The sequence below is a fragment of the Lentinus tigrinus genome (genome assembly GCF_003813185.1).
Source record: "Lentinus tigrinus ALCF2SS1-7 unplaced genomic scaffold L226scaffold_23, whole genome shotgun sequence".
NCBI classification, from domain to species: Eukaryota; Fungi; Basidiomycota; class Agaricomycetes; order Polyporales; family Polyporaceae; genus Lentinus; species Lentinus tigrinus.
In genome coordinates, this window is record NW_027137932.1 from 362,584 (window position 1) to 382,663 (window position 20,080).

At 55.1% G+C, this 20,080-nt stretch overlaps 11 protein-coding genes and 1 non-coding gene across 12 annotated transcripts; 10 read left to right on the forward strand and 2 right to left on the reverse strand.

Moving 5' to 3' along the window:
- The first annotated feature begins 70 nt into the window (after positions 1-70).
- L226DRAFT_t182 lies at positions 71-165 on the forward strand. Its single transcript has one exon. It is a non-coding gene; the product is annotated as a tRNA-Pro (tRNA).
- A 748-nt stretch (positions 166-913) lies between these two features.
- Positions 914-1,778, forward strand: L226DRAFT_154938 (uncharacterized protein). Its single transcript, XM_067672474.1, has 2 exons — positions 914-1,387; positions 1,451-1,778. Exons 1-2 carry the CDS (start codon positions 1,115-1,117, stop codon positions 1,721-1,723), a joined length of 546 nt encoding a protein of 181 aa, XP_067533031.1. The 5' UTR covers positions 914-1,114; the 3' UTR covers positions 1,724-1,778.
- A 455-nt stretch (positions 1,779-2,233) lies between these two features.
- L226DRAFT_537261 (molybdopterin binding oxidoreductase) lies at positions 2,234-4,024 on the reverse strand. The gene is made up of 4 exons (XM_067681294.1): positions 3,332-4,024; positions 3,007-3,276; positions 2,789-2,953; positions 2,234-2,732 (listed from the first exon to the last, which is right to left on the reverse strand). Exons 1-4 carry the CDS (start codon positions 3,617-3,619, stop codon positions 2,349-2,351), a joined length of 1,107 nt encoding a protein of 368 aa, XP_067533032.1. The 5' UTR covers positions 3,620-4,024; the 3' UTR covers positions 2,234-2,348.
- Positions 4,025-4,501: 477 nt separating this feature from the next.
- L226DRAFT_546967 (DUF1748-domain-containing protein) lies at positions 4,502-4,776 on the forward strand (the record flags this gene model as incomplete). The annotated part of the gene is made up of 2 exons (XM_067682460.1): positions 4,502-4,587; positions 4,638-4,776. 2 exons carry the CDS (start codon positions 4,502-4,504, stop codon positions 4,774-4,776), a joined length of 225 nt encoding a protein of 74 aa, XP_067533033.1.
- Positions 4,777-5,299: 523 nt separating this feature from the next.
- Positions 5,300-6,238, forward strand: L226DRAFT_573202 (alpha/beta-hydrolase; the record flags this gene model as incomplete). Its single annotated transcript, XM_067684808.1, has 2 exons — positions 5,300-6,102; positions 6,172-6,238. The coding sequence occupies 2 exons, from the start codon at positions 5,300-5,302 to the stop codon at positions 6,236-6,238; spliced, it is 870 nt and encodes a 289-aa protein (XP_067533034.1).
- A 378-nt stretch (positions 6,239-6,616) lies between these two features.
- L226DRAFT_467229 (uncharacterized protein) lies at positions 6,617-8,148 on the forward strand (the record flags this gene model as incomplete). The annotated part of the gene is made up of 6 exons (XM_067676036.1): positions 6,617-6,861; positions 6,935-6,979; positions 7,054-7,192; positions 7,251-7,354; positions 7,434-7,821; positions 7,843-8,148. The coding sequence occupies 6 exons, from the start codon at positions 6,617-6,619 to the stop codon at positions 8,146-8,148; spliced, it is 1,227 nt and encodes a 408-aa protein (XP_067533035.1).
- L226DRAFT_154974 (GroES-like protein) lies at positions 8,013-9,504 on the reverse strand. The gene is made up of 5 exons (XM_067672475.1): positions 9,236-9,504; positions 9,095-9,173; positions 8,835-9,033; positions 8,368-8,774; positions 8,013-8,311 (listed from the first exon to the last, which is right to left on the reverse strand). Exons 1-5 carry the CDS (start codon positions 9,496-9,498, stop codon positions 8,192-8,194), a joined length of 1,068 nt encoding a protein of 355 aa, XP_067533036.1. The 5' UTR covers positions 9,499-9,504; the 3' UTR covers positions 8,013-8,191.
- A 614-nt stretch (positions 9,505-10,118) lies between these two features.
- Positions 10,119-10,921, forward strand: L226DRAFT_561881 (uncharacterized protein; the record flags this gene model as incomplete). The annotated part of the gene is made up of 3 exons (XM_067683464.1): positions 10,119-10,447; positions 10,662-10,798; positions 10,886-10,921. The coding sequence occupies exons 1-3, from the start codon at positions 10,126-10,128 to the stop codon at positions 10,919-10,921; spliced, it is 495 nt and encodes a 164-aa protein (XP_067533037.1). The 5' UTR covers positions 10,119-10,125.
- Positions 10,922-11,007: 86 nt separating this feature from the next.
- On the forward strand, positions 11,008-12,814 carry L226DRAFT_155057 (glycoside hydrolase). Its single transcript, XM_067672476.1, has 9 exons — positions 11,008-11,234; positions 11,290-11,297; positions 11,346-11,388; positions 11,442-11,516; positions 11,568-11,803; positions 11,862-12,008; positions 12,061-12,104; positions 12,160-12,223; positions 12,288-12,814. Exons 1-9 carry the CDS (start codon positions 11,133-11,135, stop codon positions 12,541-12,543), a joined length of 975 nt encoding a protein of 324 aa, XP_067533038.1. The 5' UTR covers positions 11,008-11,132; the 3' UTR covers positions 12,544-12,814.
- Positions 12,311-13,435, forward strand: L226DRAFT_155062 (uncharacterized protein). Its single transcript, XM_067672477.1, has 3 exons — positions 12,311-13,142; positions 13,200-13,228; positions 13,283-13,435. The coding sequence occupies exons 1-3, from the start codon at positions 12,534-12,536 to the stop codon at positions 13,362-13,364; spliced, it is 720 nt and encodes a 239-aa protein (XP_067533039.1). The 5' UTR covers positions 12,311-12,533; the 3' UTR covers positions 13,365-13,435.
- A 1,277-nt stretch (positions 13,436-14,712) lies between these two features.
- Positions 14,713-16,475, forward strand: L226DRAFT_561883 (glycoside hydrolase; the record flags this gene model as incomplete). The annotated part of the gene is made up of 10 exons (XM_067683465.1): positions 14,713-14,843; positions 14,908-14,915; positions 14,977-15,028; positions 15,081-15,164; positions 15,223-15,452; positions 15,491-15,670; positions 15,730-15,773; positions 15,829-15,889; positions 15,950-16,137; positions 16,195-16,475. The coding sequence occupies exons 1-10, from the start codon at positions 14,751-14,753 to the stop codon at positions 16,473-16,475; spliced, it is 1,221 nt and encodes a 406-aa protein (XP_067533040.1). The 5' UTR covers positions 14,713-14,750.
- Positions 16,476-17,816: 1,341 nt separating this feature from the next.
- Positions 17,817-19,946, forward strand: L226DRAFT_511975 (glycoside hydrolase; the record flags this gene model as incomplete). Its single annotated transcript, XM_067678320.1, has 8 exons — positions 17,817-17,935; positions 18,028-18,106; positions 18,161-18,244; positions 18,315-18,703; positions 18,759-18,802; positions 18,857-18,917; positions 18,986-19,170; positions 19,233-19,946. 8 exons carry the CDS (start codon positions 17,817-17,819, stop codon positions 19,661-19,663), a joined length of 1,392 nt encoding a protein of 463 aa, XP_067533041.1. The 3' UTR covers positions 19,664-19,946.
- Between the last annotated feature and the right edge of the window lie 134 nt (positions 19,947-20,080).

The window sequence follows — 20,080 nt, forward strand, 5'->3', positions numbered from 1 at the left end:
CCTCCCACCTCGCTGTGCTTACTCACACTTCAATGGTACTACTATATTAATGTAAGTGAAGCCATATAACGGCCTGGTGGTCTAGTAGTATGATTCCTTCTTAGGGTGTTCAGGCGGCTGTGTTTCATTTGGAGGAGGTCCCGGGTTCACTTCCCGGCCAGGCCCTTTTAATTTTAACTTTCCAGCCCTTGACTCGACCCCAAACAAATTGACCTCCCAGGCATCTCTCTCCGTCTACCATGTTTTTCCAAAACCTCCCACAAGGTAGATACTTACCTCTCCAGTTGCCGAGGCACTAGTAGGGCCGGAGTATCTGCGAAGTTATCAAGCACTGTTGTCGCTTTCGTCGGGCTGGATCAAGGGCTCTCCAGTTTCCTGGAAAACCATGCACAAACGCGACAGTGGGCTACCTCCACTCTGTAGTTGCTTCCCGCCCATTCCGAAAGTCATTTCATGACTGTCACAGCACGGCCATCTCTGGCGGCGTGATACTCATTTTTCAAGTTGTCTGGGACCAACCCTTCGAAATATGCAGCGTGCAGAACGACTGGAAGGAGGTCACTCACTAGGTAATAATATGATGGTCATGTAGGTCTCTTGGGACAGGCCAGGGAGTCCAGAGCTGGGCAGTGAATAATCCTGAGTACGACAGAAGCCGGAGGCCATACCGCGTATTTCATTATAGAGGTGACCATACGTATCAGCATAGGGAGAATGCAGGGTCCCGATGAAGACTCACTGAAACACCAACAACCGAACTGATGGGCAGTGAACTCGCAGAACAAGACATGATACCAGGAGCCTGAGCGATGAATGCAGGAAGCAGGCGAATCGTGCGCTCATCCACAACCCTGTCAAGATCAGCTTCATCGTAACTACATATCAACGGATGTGGCTTGCAGAGTGTGCGCACTAATGATGAAGAGCGAGATGTGAGCAATTCGCGAACGAGAACTACACGGGGCGCGGCGCCACATTCGCCACCATACGAGTCACTGTCTGGTCCTTGGTCCATATATAAAAGCGTTGCGTCCGACTTATCGCTGAGTCAACATGAACATCCGCCTTGTCGCCGTCATCCGAATCACCCCCTTATACCGCTACCTCTGATATCATGGAAGGCGACTGTGGTTCTGCAGCTCCCGCGCCCGCGCCATGCGATGAGCCGCTCAAATGGCCGTTACTGAGGCTCTTGTGTGGCGACATTGAAGACCTCCATCAAGTCGTCCAGAAGCGTCGAGCGACCGTGCACACTGTCCTTATGAGGCTTCCGCTTTGGGAACCTATGGACGAAGGCATACTCCGGGAGGTCGTCTCCGTTACCCAACCTGTCAAGTGTTGCGTTCGCGTCTCTGCCAAGGATTTCGATGCGTTACTCCATTATTTTGTGCGTGAGCTGCTCTCGTTGTCGGAATGAAAGTTTGCATCCGCTAACCTCTGTTCCTATCAGCGTCAGTGTCGCGGTGACGACCATAATGGATTGCATCGCCTACGCACGCTGGCAGTCATCGTTGTTCCTCCCGAAGAAGAGGTGCCACATGCAGCAGAGGAAGGACCCGGCCTTCGTGATAGCACCGCGAGTTGGGACGCTATTTTGCGTCGCGACAGCGCGCTGCTGAAGCAGAGGGTGATCGATGCCATTCGTGAGGGCGGAAGAGAAGAAGTCAAGGTACATGTAGGGTTTGGATACCATGTAGAGTCAGCCCTACGCAGTTGTCTATGAAACATACTGTTTGAGACTTCACGTGAACGCATGAGGGCATGACCCCCATGCCATCCTGTAAAGACCGAGACTGAGTACTGAGTGCTCCATGTGCCCGTGTAGCAGCCGCCTGACTTACCACCGCCGGCTTCTTACCCCATTTCCTGAGTGCGGTCTAGGTGAGCTCAGTGAGTCAGCAACGCACCTATTGAGCAGTCCACTTCCCACTCGGAGCGAGTCTCGAGCCCGAGTAACTTCGTATTCGGAATCAACACCAGACGCTGTGGCTTCGTATTCGGAATTGAGGATGCATGCGGACATCGAGCTCTCACGTTTTCTCCGAGTCGGAGAAAGGACTTGAGTACGGCTGCGGATAAGGCTGAGCGGTGGCATGAGGAGGAGTATGCACGGCATGTCTGAGTCTATGAGCGTTGAGTTGTCGACAAGCTTGAAGATACGCCGCGCCACGCTATCGCCAATCGGGGAACGCTAAGTTCGCACTTCAAAGAGAACACCGGCATGGTCGATAAGCTGCCGGCAAAGAAGCAGAAGCCGAACCAAATATATACAGGAGAAGCACTACTTACGACAATGACGACCACTACTGCATCCATCGTCTACGAACACCTGCGCCGGAACGCCGCGCTCACCACTTCCCGCGTCCCCACGGGTTGTACGCCACACCACGCATGTTCCACTTCCCCTCTCGTTCCTGGCGATTGCCCTCGCGGTCGGTCGCGCGGCTATACACGACGCCAGAGGTGGGGACATCTTCGAGGAGGGCCTCCCAGAGCGTCCAGCTCCACTTGCCTTCCTGGTACGTTATCTTCGCCTCGTGCCACGTCGCGCCATCGTCCGTGGACACCTCGACGCGAGCGACCTGGAGGGCGCCGCGCCCGATGGCGTAGCCCTTAACAAGAATTGAAGATGGGCTGCGGCGTGAGACGGACGCCACAACGGAGTTGATGGGGAGCGAGGTGAGGGAGGGGACTTTCGACCAGGCAGACGCTGCTTTCTCCTTGGTGTCAATCTGGCAACCTGCATGTGAGCGTGTGTGACAAAGCGAGGGGACGCATGTCGACGTACCTCTTCTGGTAGGACCTTGTAGTCGAGTTGTTGGTAGAAGTTGGGGGACTCGTCGGGCGATATTGAGATGGTGTCGACCCACTTGACCCATCGTGCTCCGAGGAACCCAGGCGCAACGACGCGCAGTGGGTACCCGCGGTCGGGAGACAGCGCTTGGCCGTTCATCTTGAAGCCGCCGTCAACAACGCAGCTCAGAGGTATGGCGATATGATACTCACATCGTAGGCAAGGAGAGCGTCCCCTTCGAGGTCCATGGCATCACTCAGCGGTATGGATCCTCCATACTCCTTGTCGTCCTGGCAGGGGGTCACCCGAGATGTGAAGCAGACGTGCCAGCCAGCGTACGAGGTGGCGTCAACGCCAACAGTCTGCATCAAGTCGCGAAGGCGAAGCCCCGCCCACCGGCAGTTGGCGATGACGCCGTCGTGCCATAGAACTCCGTGTACGGGTTTCTTCTCGTTCATCTCCTTGCGTCTATTTCCAGCGCACTGCGTGCCAAAAGCATGAACTTCAAGTTCGAAGGGGCGTTGTTAATGTACATACCTGGAGCGCCGCAACAACCTCTACGCGAGGGAAAGACTCCCGGAGTTCCGTCATGGTAAACGAGCGTAGCCCCTGTAGGCCGTGCACCTCGATAGCGTAGGTCGACTCGTCTAGGTCAAGGACAGGACCGTGGTTCCGACAGTATACCAGGTCATCCGGGGTGATAGGGAACTGGACGAGAGCAGCGGCGGTAGGCTCGGCGTTGAAGGGTTCGGAGCAACGCACGACGAGGTGATCGGAGTGGGGCACCTCGTCGGAATAGTCCATCTCTGTGAGAACTTGTACCATGGTGGTGTGCTGAGAGACAGGCGAGTCGTAAGAAGTCAAGATGTTAGATGTAGAGTTATAAGTTGCCGGAAAGTGCTTCGAGAGACAGCGTGGACGTCAAACATGGCAGGCCAGAGCCTCGCGTGTTCCACGTTACATAACTAGTGGCTATGGGTGGCACCAGGTGATCCATTCGACGCCCTATGTTATCTTGAATCTTCTTTTCTCTCGTGCTCAGCCAGGACCAAGATCGAGTGTCGGCGAAGCGGGAAGGAGGAGCAGGAGAAGGTCGGGATAGATAGCATGCGGCCCGAAGAGCTGCAGATATACATCCATCTGCTCATTCCGTCTCAAAGGTGCCAAGAGAGTAAAAAAAATGCCGGCCAATCTTCAAGAGAAGCACAAGAAAAGCCATGTTTCCAGACGAGATAGAGTCAGGATGAGGAAAGAGTTCAAGAAGTTGAGCATGGTCATCGCAGGGGGGAAAGTGATGAGGAAAAGGGACTTATCTGAACTTATGACAGCTTATCCATCCCTTTTGTGATGTTGTTGGCCAAAATACGAGATGACATAAGTAATTTAGCCCTAGAGATAACTTAAATATGGAGGAGACAGCCTTCAAAGGTGCGAGATAAGCCTTTGGATAAGCCTTCAGGTGTCCCGGGATAGTCAATAGAGGCATGTAGGAGACTAAGTAATCCGGAGGGATTATGAAAGTTACGACATTTATCCCGCCTCCGTGTCTCTGCCGACGAGATGCGGAAGCGCATCGGCAGGAGTACCTTACTCTCATGGTTTCGAGCAACGAGCTCGCCTTCATTCACCTTTAACCCACCACCACATCAGTCTAACTTGCACCCCCCTCCACCACCGTTTCATAAAGTCTTGCAAGAGGCAACTACGATGATTGGAAGAGCCGCGCACTATATCTTTGATGCTGCTCTGGTGAGCACGCTGTTGGCGGGCGTGAGGCGGTCGAGTGGATTCACGTACGTATATGCTGCGTTTTCAGATGGATGCCCACTGACTTTGCATACAGCGTAGAGACGAACAAGATCTCCGATGATACATTGCGCTCCGCCACGGAGAAGTACCTCGGGTTCGGGGAAACTGTCTTCGACATGATCCAAGGGACCGTAGTCAACAGTCCGTACTTCAAGCGAGATTCGAGCAGCTGAGCTCACACTGGGATATAGAGACGTTGCCAGCTGGGATTGGGCTTTATGTATTGGAGTATGTATCCGGGTCTGATCTGCGCACCTCTCACCGCATGCTGGTATGCAATCGTGGCCGTTGATGTCACAGTTCAGGTGAGTCTTTTCTCCTGTCGACGCAAGAGTTATGCGAGGACATCTAAGGCTCTGCGGAGAACCACTTTATCCCGCAATACTTCCAATACACGGATTCGACCGGAATACTACTCCTGTTACGTCGATCCACTGAGGTGTGGTGGAACGCGTACTATCAGTCATGCGCGCGTCGTGTCCTTATGCGTGAGGTCTGTCCGACGCGTGCGGGTTCTCTCATTGATTATCAGCGTCACCGTCTCCTGTCCGCGATACGACAGCCCAAACACATCCCACCCCACAACGGCGCACCGATGTGTCCCGGATCACTGTCAGTACCAGGCGAAGGTCTCCATTGACTATATAATCCCTTCATGCAGATCTTCGACGACGCATTCAGCAGCTATTTACCACCATGACCAATGTGCAGTTCAAGACGGCCTACAAGTTCCTCGACACGCCGCACGGTACCAAGCTCTACACCGAGCGTTGGTCCGCGGGCACGGACACCCCATCACAGACCATCATCCTCGTCCATGGCATGGGCAGCAACGCATCTGTATTCTTCCCCTTCATCAAGTCTCTCCTCTCCCTCATCCCTACCGCGCACGTCATTGCATATGACTGGCCCGGCTCCGGTCAGTCACTTCTACCCGCATTGTCAGCCCTCGAAGTCCCCAGCTTCATCTCCGACCTCGACGCGCTCATCGCCGCCGAAGCATCCACTGGGCCCATTAGCATCGTCGCGCACAGCGCAGGCACAGTCGTCGCGTCCCGCTACGTACTCACCGCGTCCCCGCACGTCGTGCGCGTCTCGCACATCGTCTACCTTGGGGGCCCCATCAACCCGCCCTTCCCCGCAGAGGTGACCGCAATGCAGGAGCAGATGGCCGCTCTTATCGTGTCGAGAGGTCCGAGTGTCGTGGTCGACAACGTCCTCCCGATGCTGGTGGGCAAGACGACAATGGCCGAGCGTCCGGTCGCGGTGGGCTTCGTGCGCGCAATCACGCTCAGCCAGAGCGCGGCGGGGTACGCGGGGACGATTATGGCGTTCAGGCGGGATGTGGGCGAGGGTGGCAAGGCGATTGACTGGGCAGCGATTCAGAAGAAGGCGAAGGTGCTGGCGGTGTATGGAGACGAGGACGTTATGGTCCTAGGCGCGAATATTGCGGGTTTTCTGGACCAGTCGCCAGTGAAGGTCTTTGAACGGGTTGGACAGTGAGTTGATATTCACTTGGCACTGGCAGCGTCTTGGGCGGTTTGGTGCTGACGATGTCGCGTACATAGCACGCTCACGGTGGAAGCGCCGGAGGAGACTGCAAAGGTTGTCGCAGAGTTCATGGCGGCCAAGTGAGCCTGCGTTCATCGCATGTAGTTTGCACGCACGCATGATGAAAAGACGACGAGAACACTTCACTCCGCCAACGGAGACGTCCCCGGCGGCGATGCTCCCACTCTCCGAGGGCGATACACAATGTACATGTCAGTGAGAGACCAACCGTGTCGTAAGCTTGCTACATATAGGTATGTCGTCCACAGTCACCAGGCAGGCAGGCTGCAGTGTGTACAGCACGGGACTAGACACAGCCCCTGGAACGATAGTATTCACAGCCTCCGCTCGACTCATGATCACTGTGCCTGACCGCAGTGCGACATGTCTACATATACGCAGCGACCCTCAGCTCCTCTCAGGCTCCTCTGGTCAACCTTCCATTTGCAACCCTCCAACGACATGCCAGTCACCTTCGACGTCGCACTCCACAAACCCAGGGAATACTGCCGCTACGACGATGCACCAGTCGGTGTGCAAGGACTTCTGAAGGCAGCATACGAGAGGAGTCTGTTGCCTTGGATTCGATACAAGCTGCGGCAGAGCTCAGTCAAGGAGAGTGATGTTGTGAAACTGGAACCTAGAAGTAACGGTTTCGTGCACGCTGTCCTCGATGCATATGCGCGTCACCACCACTTGCGCATCCGGTATGACCTCTCTCTTGTTCTAAGACATGCTTTTCCTAGTGGATTCTAACCGGATACATATCTATCCTTCTAGACCAGACGACGTATGGCTGGCGATCCTGACTCAACTCAGCTTCTAGTGAGTCGCTCGGTCCCGATGAAATACGGGTGATGTACTGTACTCATGATCACGATCTCTCTATCTATATGTAGCGTCAACGCTCACGCCGAAGAGCTACGCCAGTACTTCGTTGCACACGAAGGGCAGAAGAGCATCAGCGTCGAGGTCTGCAGCGGTGAACTCGACTACGCATCCATAACTCGTCAATTTGTCCGCCTGATCCACGAGATGGTATGTGTTCAGTCATTTGAGCTTTCTGCCTCGGAGGTACTCAGCTATGCGCCTCCAGGTCGTCGACAGCACATTTGTAGAGTGGATACTCCCCGACTTCACCACGACCACGGAACACGACCGCACGATCGGGTCTATAGCGCTGATGTCCACCCTGAAATCGTACGCCCCATCCGCTCTCAACTCCATGATCCATCCCTCCGGCGTTAGCGGAACTCTGACCACTTGCACGAATGACCAGCTACGCAACGTATAGCATCGACATCACTTGCGGCATCCCCACCGTCACGCTCGACGGTGAGAAGTCCGATTGGGAAGAGATCCACCGCCGCCTCTCACGCCTTTCCGAGCTCGGCGACGAACCTGCCGTCTGGGCGGACATGCTCCGTCCCATCATCCGCCGGTTCGTCAGTGCGTTCGACGGCGAGCCCGACGTTGAGTTCTGGAGCCGCGTGGCGCATTGGGACGAGTGCTGCGGGCAAGATGATTGGAGTGGGTGGATCACTGCGTTTTGCGTGTGGTCGAGCCAGGGCAAATGGCTGCCACCGACGCCTGCGGCAGAGAGCATCTCCCGTAATATGTCTCAGGATGCGACGGAAGGCAGTGTTCGTGCGAGAGGTAGGTCTCATGTTCGCTGTTAGGGCCGCCAGCTGACTTGTACGATCGTTGCAGTGAGAGACGCGAACACTTCAGATGGTGTTGAGTACTTCACCGTCGACGGCCAAGACATCCCGCCCGGATACAGCGAAGTGGACGTCACTGTGGATGACAGGAACTGCATCATGATTGCGGGCCACGTCGCATACGCGCTATCTGCGAAGGTGCCCGGTGGACAGCTTAATACGCTCTGTCCGGCCGCGCATTGGTTCTTGGTCGAGACTCGAGAAGAAGCAGATGCCGGCCAAGAAGAAGAGGTAGAACTGGGGTGCATAGACGCAGACGGGTATTGGGTGTGACAGGAGTAATGTACAATTGCGTCATACTGTGATCGCATACAGGCTATCGAATCTCTTGTGGGTGAGCGATGAGCTTCATCGCACTGACTTGGTTGTTCTTCATGCGGTTCAGCCCTCCGGGGATGCCTGCAAGACCATCGGGAAGCACCTCAACTCTGTTCGGCTGCGCATAGAGATCTGTTAGCTCCTGATGATCACTTGTACAGCTGCAGTACATACCTTCAGTAGGCCCTTCGCAAGCCATTCCTCAAGCCGTTTGTACAGCTCGACTCCGAGCATCCAGTTTTCTGGTCTGTGGAAGTTGCCCATCACAACGACCACCTTCTTACCGTCATCGTGCACCTTCTTTTCGGCCTGGACGCTCTCGGGAAGCACGAGGAGCAGCACACCGCCAGGGGCGAGGGCATCGTATGCGAGCGACTGGGTGTCGGGCAGGGAGACGGCGTCGTAGACGACTTCGGGTGCCCTTCCGCCAGTGATATTCGCGATTTGCCCCAGGAGCTCTGAGGCTGAAAGAGTCCGGTCCAGGACATGGGTCGCGCCGAGGGACTTGAGGAGTCCCTCATTCCGCAAAGAGGCGGTGGTGATGATAGGTGAGAAGGCTGACAGTTTCGCCATCTGAACCACTGTAGAATGCCGAGCTGATTTAGTATACGGGGGTCTACGGCAAGGCAAAGAAGACGCACCATACTGGCCTACGGATGATGCCCCACCGAGAATCAGAATCGGCTTCCCGGCATACACTGTGGATCCTCCCTCCTCCCAAGGCGCAATGAGCCTAGCGCTCTTCGCGTCTTCGTGGAAGTGATTGTAGAGTCCGCATACTGCAGTCGCAAGACATAGCGGTATGGACGCAGCTTGGTCAAAGGAGATGTTTTCCGGGATCTAGAGAGCAAAGCACAGTGTTAATTCCAGCTCAAAGGGCATGTGAACGTCTCTCGCATGCCTTCGCAGTAATCTCCGCAGGGACGACGCAATATTGCTGGAAGGCAGAATGCAAGTTGTCCATCCAGGCCTCGAAGAAGCTTTGGAATTGTTCAGTACTGTGAGTCCTTGGCGAAGTCAATCTAAGTAGTCCTCTACTTACATCTTGTCTCCCTTCTGCCGGTTCGTCACTTCCGTCCCGACTTCTTCGACGACGCCGGCTGCATCTGCCCCAGGGATCCAGGGAAAGTCCTCCACAAACACGCCATAAGTTTGGATCTTCCAGTCTACGGGGTTCAGCGCAGCTGCGTAGATCTTGACGAGGACGTCCTTCGGGCCAGGACGGGGGACAGAGGTCTCTCCGACGACCCATTGGCCTTTCTTCTCAGGGAGAAGAAGCGCTTTCTGTGTAACAGTAGAAGACATGAGGCGGTCAGGTTGTGTGTTGAGAAACCCCGGTGAGGGACTTACTTATACCGAGCTTGTGCTTCTATAGTATTCTAGAAGCCGGTGTCTCGGCGGCCGTCAATACCCCTCGTATATCATTGCTCTACAAGTTCTGTAACACCATCTCTCTATCAACAGAGGAGGATTCGGCTGTGGGACCATTCTGGGAGAGCCTCGGTTAACTTTTGCGTCGCTGTGCCCCGAACATTATTTCAACAGTCTGTCTTCCGTGTCCCCTGCGGAGTTGTAGTCGTCTGGAGTCGTTCTCTTCGAATCTGTGTGTACACCAATTCTCGTGAGATACAAAAAGTAAACGACTGACTGCGAATGATCTCTATGATAGTTGTGATGTCGTCGTGGTTAAGCAAGGACGACAGACTCAGAGTCAATTTATAACGTGACCGGCTGCTGCGGGCCGGGCAAAGGCCGAAACGCGGGCCTCCCGCCAGCAATTGGTGTGTTCCTCTTGTCTCCTCCCCTGCTCCTCCTCAGCTTTCTTGCAGACATGTCTCACTGGTCACGAACTCACTCAGCTCTTCTTTTTTTCTGGTGTTCTTTATTCAGCTTGGCTGCGGAAGAAGCGCGTCAACAGGAATAACATCCGACATGTTCATGTCTGTCAAGGGCCCAAGAACTCGTCATGGCTCAGGGAACAACAGCTGTGGACCTCTTTGGAGTGGGCTAGTGCATCTGCTTGTGCCAAATAATGGCACTGTCTGGCTGTGTCGGAACCATCATCGTTTGCGCGATCCAACCCCATGGCCTAAGGCTCTCCCGCGTTCGCACGTCCACGGCCGCTCCGCTGCTACGGTGGGTAGAGGTAGTCGCATTCGAAGGTTTTTGAGAATGTATGAGGGTCTGAGTGGAAGGATAGATGGGGGGTCGCCATCCGATGTCCAGGTTCGACCGGATGGTGACCGTGTACTAGGTGAGTCTTTTCAAGCTGCTCCTTATTAACTATGTGCCATTCCTGACATCCTGCCGCCGCAGTGTACTTATGATGACTGATAAATATGATGTTATCATGTTCTTTAATGCGCGTATGCCTTTCAGACGGCATTTACGCCTTACCCTCGAAATGCTCGTGCCGCGCTTGCATGCCCAATTCTTAGAGCCATGGCGAAGACGCCACTTCTCTGTAGGCCAAACCTTTCAACTATACCTCATATCCGTCCCTCGTCACCTTATTGCGAGTTGCTCAAGTGTCGCTCGTCTGTACATGCAGAAGCTTTCCCGCCACACCCCGTCTATGGCGCTATCCTTCGGTATCCTCCGCGTAGTGAGTATTGTTCTGTTTCGTCTTGAGATCGTGCGTTTTAACAGAACTTGCATCTGCAGCCCTCCGTCGTATGATCCCGTCTCTCAGATGGCCGCCCTCCATCATTTCGAGTCTGTGTGGTAGACGGCCTGTTGTCTGCTCGGCGCCCATGCGCTCGTCGACAACAAGTCGCTCGCGATTGGAATGAACACATAGGCCAGCGGCACTTGGAACTATTTAAGAGCTGCTGTCGGCTACACCGACGCACTACAGCTCCTACGTACTCTCCCTCCTTCCGGCTCTCATTTTCCCTCAACTCCGACGCTCTTTACTGCTCTCAACGTCGATTCCGACGATGGCAATGCGCCGAATAATTTCCGCGCTGACTGTTCTCTCGCTCTCCGCCTGGCGCGGATGCGCTGCTGCTGGCAAGTTTGACCTCTCGCGGTCTGATAACGTGCGTTCTAGCTGGCTACCCCCCGTGTCCGCAGCACTGACTATTACCTTCGTAGATCGCCCTGTACGACGTCGATTGAATTGATGTGGTCCGTACTGACAGCACTCTCAGCTACTGGGGCCAATCAAATTTGCCGCTGTCTGATGTATGCAAAGTACGCTCTTCCTTGACGTATTCGATGACAGGATGCTTGACGGGTAACCTCAGAACGACGATGTCAACATCATACCCATAAGTTTCCTGACCAATGCGGATGGGCAAGGGACAATTAATCTGGCTGGGGTAGGTGTTTAGGACCGGCCTACATCCCACTGCCCTGACGCCTCTACGCAGAATTGTGACGGCCCTGCGTTTCCTGGCACGGGCCTTTTGGATTGTCACCAATTTGAACAAGACATAAAGGACTGTCAGAGCGCCGGGAAGATCGTGGTCATGTCGCTTGGTGGCGCAGGTGGATCTATCAGCTTCTCGTCGGACGACGAGGCAAAGGCTTTCGGAGAGTCTTTCTACAAGAATTTCCTCGGTGGAAACAGCTCGACTCGCCCCTTCGGAGATGCAATCTTGGACGGGTGCGTGAATCTATTATTCGTTCTGGGATCAGCCTGACATTACGACGTCCTCGTAAAGCATCGATCTGGATCTTGAGTCCCCTGGTACGCATAGAGCGACGTTCGTCAATCATACGCTCGACTACGCGAAGCAGCAGGGCGACAACAGAAAGTACTATATCACCGGCGCGCCACAATGCCCTTGCGAGGACGCTAACATGAAGGAGTAGGTTTATTCTTACTGTACAAGCCAAGCTGAAACTCATTTCACCCTGCAGCGTCATGGCCAGCGCTCCGTTCGACGCTGTGTTCGTCCAATTCTGTGCGCCATGCTCGCTATACTGTTGTGAGAATTTCTAGCTGATTGTTCCACTCAGATAACAACCCCCCTTGCCAATTGACTCAGGATGTGAATATGAAAACGTTCAACTTCGGACAGTGGTGCGCGCTGTGGCTCCTCTCCTTTTGATAGACCCCTCTTTCTCACATACGTGCCTGGGCCTAGGTTTGGCTGGTTCAAGGGTGTCGCGACTCTGAACAAAGATACGAAAATATTCGTCGGCGCCCCCGGTGACCCATCCGCAGCCGGAAGTGGTTACGCGGACTCTGCGGCGCTCGCGAAGTACATCGACGCTATTCGCAAGAACTCAACGGCACCCATGTTCGGTGGTATGATGTTCTGGGATGCGCCTAGTGCGATGAGTGCGTGTCCGAGCTTGGTATACGCGGCCATGCGTACAATACTCAGTACATGCAGCTGACCACTGCCTGCTCAGACAACAAACAGGACCCCGGCTTCCTCCACAATGTCAAGAAGGCACTCACTGCTGGTGGTACGGGATCGCCTTCTGGAGGCAGCAGCGGCACGGTGCCGTCGGCAACGTCGGGGTCGGCTTCTGCGTCTGGCCCAGCTAGCAGCGCCACCGATGCGTCCAGTGCTGCAGACGGCTCTGCAACGGGGACGAATGGAGCGGCATCCGCGACCGGAGATAGCACTACTATCGCTGCGACTGGGACAGCTTCCGACCCAACGTCCACTGCCGTCGACGGCTCCAGCGATACAGGCGGCTCCGCCACCCCGACTTCGGGAACTTCGGACGACCCGATAGCGACGACGTCTGGCACAGATGCGTCGCAGACCACTTCGCAAATGAGCACTCCCACAGGCGGCCCGGGGAATGATGGTGACGACAGTGACGACAGCGACTGTGACGATGGTGATGGGGACGAGGATGGGGATGAGAGCTCGCAGGCCGCTGGGCCCACGGCGACACCCACGGCGTCCTCGGGTGCGCCCGCCACATGCACGCCGCCGCCCTCCGACTGCTCTGGCGTCCCGGATTGGCAGAAGTCCCAGCAGGTAAGTAGTATCCCTCTCGCTGCTGGGTTGCCATGTTGGGGCTCACGTTCCTTGCAGTATCAGAAGTGTGCCAGCGTTCGCTACCAGTAGGTTCTTTTCCCAGAGTGGGTGCTTATCACACTGGCTGACTCGCTTTGTAGGGGACAGCTCTACGAGGCTGCATCGTGGGTGATGAGCAACGAACCCGGCAGTACGTCCTTACCTGTCCTGCTACTCTCCTGAACATGTTGCTTATCTCGACATGCCACAGCGATCGATGTATGGCAGCTCATCGGATCGTGCCCGGGATCGTCTGCAGGGTCCTCCCTGGATTCGTCGACGCCGTCGTCAACTGGATCGTTCATGTCATCGTCAACCGACTCGTCTACGCCGTCGTCCTTTGCTTCCGCGACGGACTCGTCCACAGCGTCCCTTGTGTCGCCATCGGGCTCGTCGAGCGCGCTGTCCACCGACTCGTCCACGGCGTCAGCCACTGGATCGTCGGTCGCGAGCACAGATGCATCCGGTTCGCAGAGTGCCGTATCATCATCTCAGCCTGAGCGTCGTCTGTTCGGTGCGCGCGCGCGTCATGCCGAGTAGAACGGTCGGTGCAATGAACTTCGGACTGCTACCTCAGTGCTTGTCTAGTCATGTTTGCTTAAATGTTATGATGCTTTGATATGCTATAGACGATGCGAGAGCGTTGCTGGCGAGATTGCAATTCGCGTTCGCGGGACTGTCAGCAAACACTCTCATCGAAGGCACCCACTTCGCGCACACGGCAAGTCTGGGCGTCAAGCGCCTCTTTCTCGAACCACGAACATACATCACTACTCAAGTTACTCAAAGGCTGATTTCTATGGGTGACCCTTGGTCAATAACTGCTTCGGACAAGTTGGCAGGATCGATTATGGGTCCGGTATGCATATCTCGCTTTTGAGCCCAGTGCCACGACATGTCGGCACGGCCTCAGCGTGCACTACTGAAGCCTCCCAGTCGATCTTCGTATCTCTTGAACGGTCGCGACAACGGTCAGTACGATGCAAACCAGCTACGCAAATGGTGATGCTCATTGTCTTCTCCTACTTACTGCAGATACCGAGGTATGAGAGTTCAGTATGTGCGCTGTCACAAAGTTCGCCTGCGATGGCGGCCGCCATCCAGAATGAAGCATTGATGACCTTCCGGAAATTACGATGCTTACGTTGCGAGGCAAATCCTCCACCTTCCGTCTGTGTAATGATGGTAGGCTAAATATCTACGTATCATAACTTCAGTTGGACGCTGTAATCAGTGCGTTGAATTTCATTCTCACATTCTTGGACCTATCGACACCGGGGTATGTCAGCGGGCGTCCTCGGGCGTCCGTGGGTCACTGTCCTGTGTAGACCATTGTATTCACATCATGAGGTAGCTACTGTACGTATTGTGTCCGACATGGGGCTCGGCCCTCACGGGACAATAAATGGATTTGGAAAGGAAAGGAAACCGGGGTATGTCTCGCAGTCTCTCGCTACTCTGCAATCACTCATACTTGTGGCTTCTAGTAACAGGGCGCATTATGTAGGTGTGGAGCATAAAGGCGGGAGAAGGGCCTCCTTCCGAGATGCACAACCCTGACTATTCACCATGGCGCGTATGGCACTCCTGACTGCGGCTCTGATTGTTCCATTCTTTGCACTCTTGACGAGTGCTGCGTTCGACATGTCTCGTCCTGATAACGTACGTATCTCGCCTGGTATTCACCTGTCGTCGGCTAACCCACACCCATCCTACTTCTACTTAGGTGGCGATGTGGGTCCTCAGCGGGTACAATCGAAGGAGCATCATCTTATACGCGTTGACGCGTTGACAGGTATTGGGGTCAGAAGAGTAAGACTAACCTGTCGCTGGCCGAGCTCTGCAAGGTATGGATTCTCCGCTCGGTGTACACTTTCACCCTCATTTATATATCTGCAGAACCCGAACGTAAACATCGTTCCGATCGGCTTTGTGAACAACTACTTCGCCAACAACAATTCCATGAAGTTCAACTTGGCTGACGTACATATTGAAAGGTCTTGCTTGCGTGAATGTCGCTGATAGTTTCGCAATTGTCCAGAACTGCGATGCCCAGCACTTCGCGTGCCAGGCCCTTGAGCCCGACATCGAGAGTTGTCAGCAGCAAGGCAAGATCATGCTCATTTCGTTGGGCGGTGGGGACCAGTCGGACCCGTGGACGTTTGCGAACAAGGACCAGGCCGAAGGATTCGCGAAGCTGCTCTACAACAGCTTCCTCGGCGGTAATGACCCGAACGTGCCGCGACCGTTCGGGAAGGCTGTGCTGGACGGGTGAGTGTGAATCGTGATGCTACCTCAAGTCCGAACAGCGATCATTTGAACGTCCAGCGCAATACTAGGATAGACATCGATCTCGAGAATGGAAACTCGGACCATTTTGACGAGATGATCGCGGCCGTGCAAGCTGCTGCGAAGGGCAACAGTGACTCTAAGAAGTACTGGGTGACGGGTGCGCCGCAGTGTCAGCGGAAGGAGCCACACATAGAAACGTCAGCGATTCAAGACCCTCATCTCGATATACCTTGCCGTCATACTCACCTCTCCGCAGTGCACTTAACACGGTCGCGTTCGACGCGCTCTTCATCCAATTCTGTAGGTCCCTTCTTCAGCCTCTTTTTCGAACATGATACTCACCTACGTGCGATAGACAACAACGATTGCGGGCTAGAAGCGAATGGGGATATGAGCCAGTACAACTTCGGGGCCTGGTCAGTTCTTATATGCGCAGTAGCACTTAGAACTCCCATCTTACCACGTCACGAGCACAGGTATACCTTGATGCAGACCAGTGGGGTCAACAAGGGCATGAAGCTGTATATCGGAGCCCCGGCATCGGCGTCGAGTGGAAGTCACTATGTCGACAGCCCAGTGCTTCAGAAGTTTATTGATGCGACCTGGGCGAACTACTCATCCGCCTTTGGTGGAGTCATGCTTTGGGATGCATATGGCGCGAAAGGTACGAGGCATGCGGTGTTTTTCTCAGGAAGCACGATTACTTAGCATCCTCATGCAGCGAATAACAACTATGACCAGCAGGTCAAGCACATCCTCACCGGCCTCAAGCCGGCCGGCGCCGCGGCTGCGGGTGCCGCAGCTGACCAGCCGACTGCGACCAGTTCCTCCGCGATGGATACCACCGAGTCGAACACGGCCGAGGCAACTTCTGACGTTACTGTTGAAGCGGATGCGACCTCCATCCCGAACTCGGAGACATCATCTCCCGACATGGCAGATCTGTACCGTCGCCACCGTGCTCAGCACGGACATCCACACGAAGGTCTCGCCAGGGTCTAGCCCGAGCTATTCTCGCATCCTCTTTAAACCGTTTGGGAGAGCGCGGGCATCCGCATGGCTGTTGCGGGGGCCTTGCACAAGGCTCGAGTCGAGGTCACTGTACCTGGTTACTAGCGTGTTTCTGTCACCGGAACCGAAGTTCACATAAGAATGTGTGTTGCATTCTACGTAGCTGAGCTGCTTCATTTTACCTCTGTTTGTTGTGTGTCTTTTTAACATCGCCGCACCGTGTGCTGTACTCTAATTTTCGGCGTCTTGTCAGGATGAACATGTGTTGCTTGTACCTGTGACCGACGTGGTACTGCAAGGCCCTGTGACGTCTTTGAGTTTGGATGCTATGTGCTTCTTCGACCGGCAATATCCTCGTTCAGGGTGATAAGTGCTGCTGGCCGACTTCCACAGTCGAAGGTTCCGAATCACGATCGAGCGGCGCATGCTCTCATGGGCGCTTCACAGTTCTCTCCCCCGCCACCATCTGGCCAGGTGACCCGGTCGCCTTGTAAGCCCAGCTCGTCCTCTACAGTTCTTCGGCCTCATGCACTGCACTCGAAGCCCAGTTAAGGAGCACTTATGAACACCATCTCGCAACTAGCGTCCCTTGACGGCACATTATCTCGATATTGATACCGGAGAAGAGTCGCAATCATCTCAATCTGGTACGCTCAGATTGTCTATCGCAGGGGTTATTAATGTCGTTTCTATGGCATGCAGCTCATCAACGCTGGAATTGCCATGTGCCGCATCTTCTCAACTTCGCTCCTGGAGCGCAGGCAATGCGGTAAGAGTACGTATCTCTCCTCCGGTCTGCCGGTCGACATCTGGAGTCTCACGGCACTTGTCTTTGTAGGTGCGGCACACGAACGATATGTGCATGACAGACATATCGCTGCGCTTTAGCGTTCGGTTCAGCACGGGTTCGCCGACATATGCTCGCTAGCCGTCGTGCCGCATGGTCGCCTCACTTCCCAGGTCATTCTGCCCATCTCCCTCCGCGCAGGCGCCCCTGATATGGAAGTCCTGCAGTGTGCTGGACAGATCTCCACCCAATGAGATCTCGCTTCCGCCGCTGAGTGCGCGGCCGTCCATGCGGGCCCCCCAAGGCTCAGGCCAATCTCCTCGAGCCAGGTTCTGCACGCGTCTGCTGTGCGTGATCCTGCATCACCGCTTCCATGGGATACACTGAATTGACTGCTTTTCAGGTAGGTCTCCGCCTTCTAGTGCGCTCGCGCGATGATAAAAAGGCCCGACTATCGCTCCTCGGTGGTCAGGCAAGCTGCTTGCCCCCCTCATTGGATCTGCTATCTCTCGCTCGCTCTTTTGGTGACTTAATAGCAGTATACGATGGCTTCTCGGTGGCTTGCTTCCGCTCTCTCCATCCTTTCCCTTGGTGCACTCCACGGTGCCGCCTTCGATAACTCAAGACAAGATAACGTATGTCATCCACCCTTCTCCTTTCGTACGTTCCACTTATCTGCTGTTTGGTCCTATGTAGCTTGCCGTGTGAGTCCCATCCACAAGCGTTGTCTGCCCACGGGGTGACAAGGATATGTAGTTACTGGGGACAGAACTCCTACGGCGCTACGCACTCCGACCAAGCCAACTGGCAGAAGACTCTCTCGACCTACTGCCAGGTACGCTGTCTTGAGACTGTCGCCGCCGCACCGTGCTAATCGATTTCGTGCCAGGATGACTCGATCGACGCAATCCCCCTTGCATTCCTGAACGTCTTCTTTGGCGCCGGTGGTGAGCCATCTATAGATCTTGCTAACGTACGTTCCGTGTCTGCAGTCACGTCCTTTCTGAGTACAGAGAATGCTTAACTGCGTTCGTGTTCCGTAGATCTGCAATGCTGTAGATGACTCGGTCTTCCCGGGCACGAGCCTTCCCGACTGCAGTTTTCTCGCGTCGGACATCGAATTTTGCCAGTCCAAGGGCAAGATCGTCACACTCTCCCTCGGTGGTGCCACCGGCGCGGCGAGCTTCTCGTCCGACGCGCAGGCGTCTGCCTTTGGCGATACCATTTGGAACTTGTTCCTCGGCGGCTCCAGCTCGACGCGGCCGTTCGGCGCCGCTGTCCTCGACGGCATTGACTTGGATATTGAGGGCGGCGGAACGACGTACTTCGCCTCCTTTGTCAACAGGATTCGCACCCTTTCAGCGGGCTCGAGCAAGAAGTATTACTTCACTGCCGCGCCCCAGTGCCCGTACCCCGACGCCTACCTCTCGACGTGAGTTCGCTTTTTTTGGTTCGCCGTCATGTGCATTCAATCAGGATCGCATCAGGGTCCTGAACGCCGTCGCCTTTGATGCTGTCTACGTCCAGTTCTGTAAGTGTAGCCGCCACTTCTGGAATCCACGCATCGGCCTAACTTTCACCCCAGACAACAACTACTGCGGAGTCATCAACTACGGTAACTCTGCTGACTGGAACTTCGACCAATGGTGGGCCGCTTTTACCCCGGCGCAATCGTGAGCAAGCTTCCTCGTGCTAATTCGATCGTGCCGCGCAGGGATACTTGGGCGAAGACCGTCGCTATCAACAAGAACGTCAAGGTCTACATCGGCGCGCCTGCTTCCAGCACTGCAGGCGGTGGCTACGTCGACGTTTCCACGCTCTCCAACATCGCTCTCGCCACGCGTAGCCAGTACTCGTCCTTTGGCGGTGTCATGCTCTGGGATGCCTCGCAAGCATACGGTAAGTCCGCATCTACGACATCTTCAGCTCGAACTCGAGCACTGATGGCTGCGGCGATCCAGCGAACGGCCGGTTCGACCAGGGCATCAAGAACGCCATTCGTCAGAACGGAAACGGGGGCACGACCTCGACGCCAGTAACCGTCTCGACCCCGACGACGAGTAAGACGAGCACAAGCACGAGCACAACCACCACGAAGGTCACCACGACCACGACGCCCACGACGACCCCCGGCACGACCACGACCGCCTCTTCCGGCAGCTGCGCGGGGATCTCGTCCTGGGTCGCGAACGTCGCGTACAACGGCGGCGACCAGGTCATTTACAACGGGCACCTGTGGACGGCCAAGTGGTGGAGCTACGCCGACACGCCTGGGGGTGTTGCGGGTGACTGGACGGACAATGGCGTGTGCTCGAGCTTCGCGGCTGCTATCCCCACTGCGCACGTCGCGCAAATGTCCGCCAAGTCCCCTGCAGCGTCTCCTACTGCTTGAAGGTACTTACTTGCATTCTCCTGCGTTTTGTGGGTTCGGAATGTTTCTTTAACTGCATGTTAAGATGTATTTGGGCTGTGTATATATGTATTTCGCAATGTGATGACGAGGGATCGTAAATCGTTACTAGTAGTACTACTTGGCTTGCGTTTGCACGGGGGTCTCGGGGCTGCCGCTTTGCTAAGGTTTTGCGGTGGGGAGTTCAGAGTGATTGTGGTTCGTTGATGGTGGTGGTGGTGGTGATTCGGTGCGACACGGTTCGGCGGCACCTCTGAGTGCTTTCCTACCATACGACAGTACACTGAGTTGTCTACGCAAGCAGGTGCAATCATTCAAGTCAGATGGTAGAGTAGAGACACGCCGAACATGAGACGTGTTGGCAACACGTACAGTGGCGGAGACCCTCAGGCTATGTAT